The sequence below is a fragment of the Dipodomys merriami genome, unplaced genomic scaffold (assembly GCF_024711535.1).
Source record: "Dipodomys merriami isolate MVZ:Mamm:240054 unplaced genomic scaffold, mDipMer1.0.p SCAF_27, whole genome shotgun sequence".
NCBI classification, from domain to species: Eukaryota; Metazoa; Chordata; class Mammalia; order Rodentia; family Heteromyidae; genus Dipodomys; species Dipodomys merriami.
The window spans coordinates 7,608,683-7,621,697 of record NW_027204159.1 but is presented as its reverse complement, the minus strand read 5'-3'; the positions used below and the strand labels follow the sequence as shown (position 1 = coordinate 7,621,697).

Genomic DNA, 13,015 nt, shown 5'->3' with positions numbered 1-13,015 from the left:
TATAACCAGGCCATTATAAAACACTTCCTTGATTTCTCAAATACTTTTCAGTCTGAACATTAATTTCAGTAGTTCTTTTTTTTTTTTTTTTGCCAGTCCTGGGACTTGAACTCAGGACCTAGGCACTGTCCCTGAGCTTCTTTCGCTCAAGGCTCGTACTCTACCACTTGAGCTATAGCACTACTTCTGGCTTTTTCTTTTTATGTGGTTCTGAGGAATTGAACCCAGGACTTCATGCATGCTAGGCAAACAATTTACCACTAAGCCACATTTCTAGCCCCAATTTCAGTATTTCTTTTTTTTTTTTTTTTTGCCAGTACTGAGGTTTGACTCAGGGTCTGGGCACTGTCCCTGAGCTTATTTTGCTCAAGGCTAGCATTCTACTACTTGAGGCAGAGCACCACTTCTGACTTTTTCTGTTTATGTGGTACTGAGGAATTGAACCCAGGGCTTCATGCATGCTAGGCTAGCACTCTACCACTAAGCCACATTCCCAGCCTAATTTCAGTATTTCTTTATCTAAAATGTTTTATGCATTATTCAAATAGGGGGGGAGGGAAAGAGAAGGGGAAGAGAGAAGAAAATCAAAGATACCAAATTAATTATATTTTACCCAGAGATTCTACCTAAAAGCTATTTTTATTCAGTAGGTTTATATTATTTTTCCTCAGAAGTCAAAGTTTTACTTGAAGTTATATTAATTAAATTTTTCCCTCAATTGACATATCATTTTCTACATACCTGTTGCAGACTGAGAGTTGACATCTGCATCATGAAGAAGTAATAATTTTACAATATCTAAATAACCTCCACTGGAAGCTGCCATCAAGGGAGTTATGTCTCCTTTATTCCCTCGATCTTCAACATTAGCATGCATGGCTAACAATACCTTTAAAACATACACATAGAAAGAAATTGTTATTTCTTACCATTAACAGTATTTTAAGAGAAAATTCTGAGTCTGGGATGATATATTTTTATAAAAGGGATGATGAAAAATAAAAGTAATCACAGGGGAAAAATACCACCACTAGTTATAACACCAAATTAGATGCTATATTTTACAATCATTATATATTAATCTTGAAATAAAGTAAGATCTCACTAACAAGCTCATATAAGAATGTGTCTGTTCATGCCGGGCGCTGGTGGCTCACGCCTGTAATCCTAGCTACTCAGGAGGCTGAGATCTGAGGATCGCGGTTCAAAGCCAGCCCGGGCAGGAGAGACCGTGAGACTCCTATCTCCAATAAACCACCAGAAAACTGGAAGTGGCGCTGTAGCTCAAGTGGTAGAGCACTCGCTTTGAGCTGAAGAGCTGAGGGACAGCACCCAGGTCCAGAGTTCAAGCCCCACGACCGACAAAAAAAAAAAAAAAGAATGTGTCTGTTCATGTCAAAGAAGTGTTATGCTTAAAATTATCTAACAAAAGAACAGCAATAATGGATATTTTATAATATTGTTATAAGGAAAAAATTAAAATAACTGGGATAATCTGAATGCAATGGAAATAAACATCTACTTCTCATTATAGTTTGTTTTTTGATGTTTTTCTTTTTTTTTTTTTTTGGGGGGGGTCCAGTTGTGGGGCCTGAACTCTGGGCCTGGGCACTTTCCCTCAGCTCTCAGCTCAAGGCTAGTGCTCTACCACTTGATCCACAGCGCCACTTACGGCTTTTTTCTTTTTGCTTATGTGGTGCTGAGGAATCAAACCCAGGGCCTCATGCATGCAAGGCAAGCGCTCTACCACTGAGCCACCTTCCCAGCCCTTTGATGTTTTTCTTATATCCCGTCCCCACCCTTTTTTAAGTTTTCAACAGGGTCTTTCATATAATCCAACCCAGCCTAGAAATCAGTACACAGCCGAGGATGGCCTTAGATATTTGATCTTTCTGTCTCAGTCTCTTGATTGCTGGGATTATAGGTGTGTACTACCACATCAAGCTTAATTATATATTATTTTTAAATGAAGTGTAAAGTATGATTATTTCTGTTTCTCATGTCTTAGTGTTAACTTTGAGTAAGCAGCAGAAAAATGAACATGCCCAGCTGCATGCCTAAGTAACAAAATGAACTGTTTCTATATTATCTACTATCAAAAAGAGAAAGGGGAAGGGAAGACCCTCTACTTACAATTCCCTTTTAAATAGCAAAACTAAATAAAACATCAAAACCCTTCCAAAATATTAGGCACTAAAGATTATTTGTGCTTACTTGTGCTAATTCATAATAGCCTGCTGAACAAGCCAAACACAGCAGGCTTTCTCCTTCTTCTGTATGTTCATTTACACTTCTGCCTTCATCCAACAATTTACGAACAGCATTCACATCTCCATCTGAACAAGCTTCTGCTAGACTGCGACTGCAAACAAAACCATAAAACAATTAACTATACAGAAAAACCACTGGATCTTATAAGAAACTACATCAAATGACATCAGTCTTGAGACTTGAACTCTGGGCTTGGGTGGTGTCCCTCAGCTCTTCAGCTCAAGGCTAGCCTTGACCACAGCACCACTTCCAATTTTCTGAGTGGTTTATTGGAGATAAGCGTCTCATGGACTTTCCTTGCCCGAGCTGGTTTTGAACTGCAATCCTCAGATCTCAGCTTCCTGAGTAGCTAGAATTACAGGAGTGAGCCACCGGCGCCAGGCCTTGAAGAAGTTTTTAAATGCTACTGATGTAATGATTGCCAAAGACATTTTGGAATATGATCCTATGGCTTAAAATCTTATTTGGAATATGATCCTATGGCTTAAAATCTTATTTGGTAAGAACAAAGATGAAAAATCTAAAATAGAATTCCACTATAAAATTATATCAGTGAGGGGCTGGGAAGGTGGCTCAGTGGTAGAGCGCTTGCCTTGCATGCTCAAGGCCCTGGGTTCAATTCCTCAGCACCACATAAGCAAAAAGAAAAAAGCCGGAAGTGGCGCTGTGGCTCAAGTGGTAGAGTGCTAGCCTTGAGCTGAAGAGCTAAGGGACAGCGCTCAGGCCCAGAGTTCAGGCCCCACGACCGGACCCCCCAAAAAAATAATTGTATCAGTGAATCTTGCAACTTAACGTGTATATAAGTCACACACAATTTCCTGTTAAAATGCAGATTCAGATTCTGGAATAGGGCTCAAGATTTTGTATTTCTAACAAGCCCTACAGTCCTAATGTGATGCTGATACTGACTGGCCATGGATCATACTTGAATAGCAAACAACTAGATTATTGTAAAGTAACTCATTTCATTTATTGCTGCTCATTCAGTTTGGAATTTACAGCTATAAACTATTAAATAAGTAACTTTTTTAGGAAGTAGTAACCAGGGGCTATAATCAAAGTTACTTTGGAGACAGAGATTCAGAGGATCATCAAGATTTGACGCCTGCCCAGGCAAAATAAATAAGACCTTATCTCAACTACACAGGCAAGTGTGCTGGTATGCTCCTGTAATACCAGCTATGAAGACAGGTTAAGAGAATCTACATCCAAGGCTGGTCCTGGGCAAAAAGCACAAACTGAAGTGAAAAATAATCAGAGCAAAAAGAGGCTGGATGTGTGGCTCAATTGATAAAAGCCCCTGCTTTGTAAGCATGAGACCTTTCACTCAACTTCTATAGTGCAACAAAACCCAATTAAGTAGAAACCAGGACATAATCCACTTGGGTTTCTCATACATTCCAGTATAAAATGTTGCAAAAACAGAAATACCAGCCAGGCACCTGTGAATCATGCCTATAGTCAATCATTGCTACTTAGAAGGCTGAGATCTGAGGATATCAGTGGTGCAAAGCCAGCCCAAACAGGAAATGTGTCTCATTTCCAATTAACCACCAAAAACCTAGAAGTGGAGCTGTGGATCACATGGTACAGCACCAGTATTGAATGAAAAAGCTAAGGAATAGCACCCAGGTCCTGAGTTCAAGGTATAGTACTAGAAATAGAATAGAATAAAATAAAATATCAGATTGCAGACAAGACTCAAGTGTTAGAAAGCTTGCCTAACAAGCATGAGTTTAATCCCTAGTACCACAAAAAAGAAATAAAAATATTTTTAAAAAGGAATAAAAATATTGGAGCTACTTAATACTTATATGTTAATGTACCCATTTAAAATGTTAATATCTATATTAATATGCAACTAGCCAGTGGTTATAAGCTCTTCTAAAAGATATATTTAACTAAAATTGGCGTAAGAAAATGTTTAATACCCTACAAAGTAATAAAGAAAACATACGTGTCCACTTGTCCTGCATTGTGGCTGTTTTCTGCTCTCATCCGTGTCAGTGCAGCTGCAGCTTCATCCAATGCACAGCTCACTGAGGATGTCAGTCTCCGAAGTACCTCAGGATCTGCAAAAGCTTTCCCATCAGCAGTTGACAATTTGCCAATTCCTTCAGTGTGCGTCAGTCAGGTGGTACGGGGGGGGGGGGGGAAGCATGAAAAGTGCAAATTGAATTACATTTTTAAACACTATTATCAACAGCAAGAAAATGGCAGTCCTCATAGATGAGATTAACAGAAGATAATAATTTCAGTCTGCCTCTAAGGTTAAAGCCATGGTGTAACAACTCATGTTTTAGTGTTTCCATCTTCGCAATGCCTGTATTAAGTTATAATCTACCTAATTCCAAATGTGACTTAATTTGATGATTTTACACAAAAGTAGTCATCCCATAAAATCTCTACTATAAGATATTTGTATATACTACTCTCAATAGTAATGAAGAAGATATTCTGTAATTTATTAAGATAATCCAACATTTTCTCCCTTTGGTCAAGTATCTTTTTCTTTTACTTTTTTTGCCAGTCCTGAGGCTTGACCTCAGAGAATGGGTACCTGTCCTTGAGCTTTTGTGTAGATTAAGCTCTGAGGGTCGAGGTTTGAAGCCAGCCTGGACAAACTTAGAAGTTCTCATCTCCAACTAACTTCGAAAAAGCTGTACCTGTAGGTAGGCAAAGCTCATATGGTACAGTACCAGCTATAAGCAAAAAAAGAGTTCCAGGCCCTGAGTTCAAGCCATAGTGTAAGCACACACAAAAAAAGCATAATTATGTATGCTCAAATATATACATATAGCTGTATCACTATAAGGGGAAAAGTTTAGGACTATATGTAAACCTTGACAATGAAAAGGCTTTATTATTTACTTATTTCAGATCATGTGGCTTTAGCTATTTTAGCTATTTTATGATATGTACTTACAACTATAATTTTGAAAGGAGTTTCATACTGATTTCGTTTGCTGAAGACAAACAGGCCTTGAACTTACCTTTTTGTCTCCTTACTGTTAGGATTACAGATGTATATTGCCATGCCCACTTGAAAAAGTTGTTAAAGTTGTTGGGTTTTTTTTTTTTTTTTTGGTTGGTCATGGGTCTTGAACTCTGGGCCTGGGCACTGTCCCTCAGCTCTTCAGCTCAAGGCTAGCACTCTACCACTTGAGCCACAGCACCACTTCCAATTTTCTGAGTGGTTTCTTGGAAATAAGAGTCTCACAGACTTTCCTGCCTGGGCTGACTTTGAACCATGATCCTCAGATCTCAGCCTCCTGAGTAGCTAAGATTACAGGCATGAGCCACTGGCGCCCAGCTTAAAGTTCTTCTTGATATGGCTTTAGTTCTTACTTTTTCCAAGAATCTCAAAGAATTTTAAAGAAAAATTAATCTCAATTTTTTTTTTTGAGACAAGGTTTTGCTACATAGTTTAGCTGGTCTCCAACTCAATCCTCCTACCTCAGAGCTGGGATTACAGGCTCAACTTTATTTTACATTAAAATAGTATAAACAGGATTGGAGGCATGGCTCAATTGGCAGACAACTAGCCAATGAGCAAAAGAATCAGGTACTGAGTGTAAGTCCCAGTCTCAGACCAAAAAATAAAATAAAATAGTGTTAAAAATTCTAGATTCGGGGCTGGGAAGGTGGCTCAGTGGTAGAGCTTGCCTTGCATGCCTGAAGCCCTGGATTTGATTCCTCAGCATCACATAAGCAAAAAGAAAAAAGCCGGAAGTGGCGCTGTGGATCAAGTGGTACAGCGCTAACTTTGAGTTGAAGAGCTGAGGGACAGCACCCAGGCCCAGAGTTCAGGCCCCACAACCGGACCCAAAAAAAAAAATTCTAGATTCCTTTAGAAGGAGTTAATTAAATTATAGGTTTACTACTGAACACAAACATCAATCTAAAAATTCTTCCAAAATGTTATAGGCTCAATGTAATGTCAAAAAAAAAAGGCAAACTAAAATATCAAAGCACAGAAAAAAGTATCCAGTAACTATCTTACATGGGTCTTTGGAAAGGACATATTATTTTATCTTTATTGCTTTTTCACAGCACCAAGATTTGAACTCAGAATCTCATGCTTGCTAAGCAGGCACCTTACTACCTGAGCTATACCTCAAGCAGGACATATTATTTTAAAGTACATCATCTGATCATTTCTTTGGATATTATAACAATGTTTAACCTATAAAAATATACAAAAACTTAAAATTCAATTGTCTGAATACTTCCCAGAAGAGTCATTATTTAAGTTTCATTATTTTTCTCTAACAATATAGGTATAAAAACACATGAAGAAGGGCTGAGAAGGTGGCTCAGTGGTAGAGCGCTTGCCTTGCATGCATGAGGCCCTGGGTTCGATTCCTCAACACCACGTAAGCAGAAAAAAAAGCCGGAAGTGGCGCTGTGGCTCAAGTGGTAGAGCGCTAGCCTTGAGCTGAAGAACTGAGGGACAGTGCCCAGGCCCAGAGTTCAGGCCCCACAACCAACAAAAAAGGCAGGGCGTGGGGGTTCTTTTTGCCTAGGCTGTCTTCAAATCACAATCTTCCCAATCTCAGCCTTTTGAGTAACTACAATTGATTATAGGCGTAAGTTACTATACCTGGCCCTATCTCTCTCTTTTTTTTTTTTTTGCTTATGTGGTGCTGAGGAATCGAACCCAGGGCCTCGAGCATGCAAGGCAAGTGCTCTACCACTGAGCCACCTTCCCAGCCCTGGCCCTATCTCTTACATTTTTATGTACTACCACACTTGGACCTATCTATTACATTTTAATCAATTTCATTATAGATGTAATTTTAAGTTTTCCTTAATAACTAATTGACTATCAACTGGTTATCTTTGCTATCATAAAAATTCTAGAGTTGAGGTCAGAAATTATTCATTACTTTTAACCAAGAACTTTTAAAATATAAAATGCAAACATTAGTTGGGCATCAGGGGCTCACACCTAGAATCCTAGCTTCTTGACAGGCTGAGATTGGGAGGATCATGGTTCAAGGCCAGCCAAGACAGAAAAGTTGGTGGAACCCCATTCTCAACTGAGAGCTGGGCTTAATGGTGGACATCTATTATTTTAGCTCCCACAGGAAGCCTAAAATAAGAAAATTACACCCCCAATCACAACAATGGAAGAAGAAAGATCCTATTTCAAAACTAGTCAATACAAGCCAGGTACAGGTGCTCACACCTATAATCCTAGCTATTCAGTAGGATGGGATCTAAGGATCATGTTTCAAAGTGTACCCAGTCAGGAAAGTCTATGAGACTCTTATCTCCAATTAACCACCAAAAGGCTGGAAATGGAGTTATGGCTCAAGTGTTAATGCACTAGACGTGAGCAAAAAAACTAAGGGACAGTGCACAGATCCTGAGTTCAAGCCCAGTATCAGCACGCACGCGCACATGCACACACACGCACACACACACACACACACACACACAACCATTTTCTTTAGGAAACAAAAAGTAAATTGTATAGTGATAGCAAGCTTTATACAATATTGTATAATTTTGTGATAATCTTATATAATTCTATGAAGTGATTTAGACTTCAAACAGATAAGATAGATCAATTGGTGGATGGATAGACAGATAGACAAATAATATAGAGTACCTGCAGCTTCTAGCAATGCTTCTAGTCGTGCCTGTGTCTCTGGATCCACAGTACGTAAGTCTGCTCCTTCTGCAGTACTTGATAAGAATATCTCTGATGTTGTTTTAAGCACTGGGTTATCCAAGTCTTCTTGGTCCAAAATAAATGATTCAACCTATTATTTATGAATTAAAGATGAAATATCCATAAATAGGACAGCAATATGAGTACTAAACCTATAATTTAACATATTACTTTTAATTGGAAACTTTAAAAAACAGATAAATTATTAGAGAAACAAGGAGTTACAGGAAAGGACTTTGTTATAGGATTTTGGTGGTTTTTTTTTTTCCTTTGGGGGTGTTAAGAGTTTGAATTCAGGGCCTTGTGGCACATACTTGTAATCCTAGAGGATTACTATTCATGAGGCTGAGATCTAGAGGATCTCAGCTCAAAGGCAGCCTAGGTAGAAAATCATTTTCCAAAAATATCCATTTCCAAAATAATCAGCAAAACACCAGTACACGATAAATTATATAGGCCTCTAGGCATTCACACATAATGAAAACAAAACAGGATACTCTCAGGGGAGGAACACAAAGGCATAATACCTACATACTTCTGACCATACTTATTGAAATAAATTCCAAGAAATGGAAACAAACAAAAATTAACCAGGGCTGGAAGTGTGGCTCAAGTGGTAAAACATTAGCCAAGAGAGCAAGCTTAGAAGCTCAAGTCCCAAGTCCCTGAGTTCAAACACTGGCATGGAAGGGAAAAAGGAGAGAGAAGAAAAGAGTAGAAGAGAGAAGAAAGAGAGAAAGGAGACTTCTCTCCAATTAATCACAGAAGAAAAAAAAAAAAAGCTGGAAATGGCACAAGTGGTAGAGTGGTAGCACTGAGCAAAAAGGAGTCCAGGGACAGGGCCCAGGCCCAGAGTTCAAGCCCCAAGACTAGCAAAAAAAAGTAATAATAAAGTCTCATGGACTTTCCCATGTGCCCAGCAAAAATTAATATTTCTGAAGACAGATTATTTTTAATACCACAAAGTTTAACTACTTGCTTGCCAGTTAGGATAGATAAAACCATCATTCAAGTGGGAAAATTCTATATTTATTAAACGTATTTAGATGTATTTTCTAAAAATTATATATCTAGGTAAAAACTTTAAAATTCAAGTGATTTTCATTTCTCTCCCATTCAATTCTCCAGTATTTACTAAAGTCTACCATTTAGAAAGCATCATGAAAACAAGTGTGGTAGTGTAATCCAAGCACTCAGGAGGCTAAAGCAAGAAGATTGTGAGCTCACAGTAGCAGGAACTGTTTTAAGAAGAAAAGTAGTGTGTGAATTAGGGTTTGAAGGATGCACAGAAACAAGACAGTAAAAGTACTTCCAGTAGAAGGGAATTACATAAAAAATAGCTTAGAAGCCAGGCACTAGTGGTTCATGCCTATAATTGTAGCTACTGAGGAAGCTAAGATCTAAGGATCATGCTTTGAAGCCAGCCCAGGCAGGGAAGGCAATGAGACTCTTATCTCCCATTAAGCACCAGAAAACTTAAGTGGAGCTGTGGCTCCACTGTGGCACTAGCTTTGAGGGAAAAAGCTCAAGGGCAGTGCCTAGGCCCTGGGTTCAAGCCCCAGTACCAACAACAACAACAAAAGGCTTAGAGATGCATTTGAGAAATGAATGACAAATGGTCTCTCAAATAATATAATTTAAACCAGGCGCCCATGCCTCACATCTGTAATCCTAGCTATTCAGGAGACTGAGAGCTAAGGATCATGATTTGAATCCAGCCTGGGCAGAAAAGTCCCCAAGAGACTCTTATCTCCAATTAACCACTCAAAATCTGGAAGCGAAAGCAGGTGCCAGTGGCTCAATCTTTTAATTCTAGCTACTCAGGAAGCTGAGATCTGAAGATCATGGTTCAAAGCCAGCCAAACTCTTTTTTGGGGAGGAGGGGTCCGGCTGTGGGGCCTGAACTCGGCCTGAGTGCTGTCCCTCAGCTCTTCAGCTCAAGGCTAGCGCTCTACCACTTAAGCCACAACGCCACTTCCAGCTTTTTTTCTTTTTGCTTATGTGGTGCTGAAGAATCGAACCCAGAGCCTCATGCATGCAAGGCAAGCGCTCTACCTTCCCAGCCCTAGCCAAACTCTTATCTACAATAAACCTACTGAGCCACCTTCCCAGCCCTAGCCAAACTCTTATCTACAATAAACCTACAGAATACCAGAAGTGGCTCTGTGGCTCAAGTGATAGAGTACTATGCTTGAGCACAGAGAGGCTCAGGGACATCACCCAGGCCCTGAGTTCAAACCCCATGACCGACAAGTAAGTACATAAATAAATAAGTAATGTATGTATGTATGTATGTATGTATGTATGTATGTATGTATGTATGTATGTATGTATGTAATTTAGTCACCACGGAAAAGTTAGGCAATTCAAATGTTAAACGTAGAATTCTCATATGACTAAGTAATTCTGCTCTTAGATATATACATAAAAGAGCAGAAAACAGCCGGGCACCAGTGACCCACGCCTGTAATCATAGCTACTCAGGAGCCTGAGATCTGAGGATTGGGATCCAAAGCCAGCCCACACAGGGAAGTCTGTGAGACTCTTATCTCCAATAGACCACCAGAAAACCAGAAGTGGCGCTGTGGCTCAAGTGGTAGAGTGCTAGCCTTGAGCTGAAGAGCTGAGGGAGAGTGCCCAGGACCAGAGTTCAAGCCCCACGACCAATTTAAAAAAAAAAAAAAGAGCAGAAAACATAAATCCATATAAAAACTTAGACATAAATATTTATACATGGGACTGGGAAGGTGGCTCAGTGATAGAGCGCTTGCCTTGCATGCTCAAGGCCCTGGGTTCGATTCCTCAGCACCACATAAACAAAAAGAAAAAAGCCGGAAGTGGCACTGTGGCTCAAGTGGTAGAGCGCTAGCCTTGAGCTGAAGAGCTGAGGGACAGCGCCCAGGCCCAGAGTTCAGGCCCCATGACCGGACCCAAAAAAAAAAAAAATTTATACATGCATTATCCACAATGTCCCAAAGTGGAAACTCAAATATCTGTCAGCAGATAAATGGATAAACAAAATACAGAATATCCATACAGTGTAATATTATTGCCAAAAGTTAAGTGCTGATGTACACTGTAGCATGGATGAATCCTGAAAATTTTATGTTTGGTGGAAGATCCTGACACTAAAAGATCACATGAAATGTGGAGCATGGCAAATCCATAGACAGGGAGTAGGGAAAGAGAAAAAGGGAACGCTTTTAATGAGTCTTTTTGGAATGATGAAAATGTTCTGGAATTTAATACATCTCTATAACCTAGTATAAAAACTGCTAAAATGTAACTTCAAGGATGTTAAATTTGGGCTGGGAATGTGACTTAGTGGTAGAGTGCTTGCCTGAAGTGGTGCTGTGGCTCAAGTGGTAAGAGTGCTAGCCTTGAGCAAAAGAAGCTCAGGGACAGTGCCCTGGCCCTAAGTTCAAGCCCCAGGACTGTAAAAAAAATAAAAATTAAAAAAAATTAAATTAAATTTGCTGGGCACTGGTGGCTTACTTCTGTAATCCTTGCTACTCAGGAGGCTGAGATCTAAGGATCAGGTGCAAAGCCAGCCAGGGCAGAAAAGTTGCCATGAGACTCTTATCGCCAATTAACCACCAGAAAACTGGAAATGGAGCTGTGGCTCAAAGTGGTAGAACACTAGCCTTGAGTTAAAGAGCTTAGGGATAGCACCCAGAATTTGAGTTAAAGCTCCGTGACAGACTAAAAAAAAAGTTAAATTTTATGGTGCATATATTATATCAAATTAAAATGTAAAGGTCATCCCTGTAATCCTAACAACTCAGACATTCCTCAGAGTCAGACAAGGAATTAAGTTTGAAGCCAACTTCAGCCGAAAAGTCAGAGAGACTCTATCTCCAATTAATCAGCAAAAAGGCTGGGTTGGAAGCACAGCAAGTGGTAGAGTGACAACCATGATTGAAAAAAGCTGAGCACAATGCCCAAAGTTCAAGTTCCAGCACCAATACACACACACTCTCTCATACACACACTCATACACACACACACACACACACACACACACACACGATAAATAAAATATTGATAAAATATTTAGGATATAACTTATTATAATACCTAAAAAGAACAAATTGGGACGGATTTGAATAACACTATAAAAAGGTAACAACATAGCTAGGTACTGGTGGTTCACACCTGTAATCCTAGCTACTTGGGAGGCTGAGATCTAAGGATCACTGTTCAAAGCCAGACTGAGCAGGAAAGTCTGTGAGCCTCTTATCTCCAATTAACCACCAGAAAACCAGAAGTGGCGCTGTGGCTCAAGTGGTAGGGTGCTAGCCTTGAGGGACAGCACCCAGGCCCAGAGTTCAAGCCCCACAACCAAAAAAAAAAAAAAAAAAAAGGAACAGACTTATCTGATGACCACCATTAGGAAGAGAAAGAACCAGCAACAATGCCCTCCCAGTGTCAATAATGTTATTATCATATTTAGAAGACAGCACATTCCTAAAGGAACAAGTTCAGAAGAAAAACAAAATGGAGATTTCACTCCTGTGATTAGGTTTTTCTCTTTCAAAAACACATTACAGGTTGGGTACCGGTGGCTCATGCCTGTAATCCTAGCTACTCAGGAGGCTGAGATTTGAGGATAGAAGTCTGAAGCAAGCCTGGGCAAGAAAGTCTGTGAGACTTTTTTTTTTTGGTGAGGGTCAAGGGGCTTAAACTCTGGGCCTCAGCTCTTCAGCTCAAAGCTGGCACTCTATCACTTGATCCACAGCACCGTTTCCAGTTTTCTGTGGTTTATTGGAGATAAGTGTCTCATGGACTTTCCTGCCCAGGCTGGCTTTCAACTGTGATCCTCAGATCTCAGCCTCCTGAGTAGCTAGGATTAAAGGTATGAGCCACCGGTGCTCAGCCTGTGAGACTCTTATACAATTAACTACCAAAAAAGTGAGAGCACTAGCCTTAAGCACAAAAGCTTAAGGACAGCACCCAGGCCCTGAGTTGATGCCCTAGGACTAAGAAAAAAAAAAAGGAGAGAATAAAAATTATTTTAAGAGGAAGCCACATGAATATCTAAGAGAAGAATGTTCCTGACAGAAC

General features: G+C 39.7%; 1 protein-coding gene across 3 annotated transcripts in view; it reads right to left on the bottom strand.

Annotated features, from left to right (window-relative positions):
* Positions 1-13,015, bottom strand: part of Ankhd1 (ankyrin repeat and KH domain containing 1) — a 135,052-nt gene that overhangs the window by 98,277 nt on the left and 23,760 nt on the right. For all 3 annotated transcript variants that reach the window (XM_070036163.1, XM_070036165.1, XM_070036164.1), the window contains exons 2-5: positions 7,889-8,042; positions 4,229-4,385; positions 2,215-2,362; positions 742-889 (exon numbers count right to left, since the gene is read on the bottom strand). In XM_070036163.1, the coding sequence (XP_069892264.1) occupies positions 742-889; positions 2,215-2,362; positions 4,229-4,385; positions 7,889-8,042 (607 nt within the window). The remainder of the gene's footprint in view (positions 1-741; positions 890-2,214; positions 2,363-4,228; positions 4,386-7,888; positions 8,043-13,015) is intronic.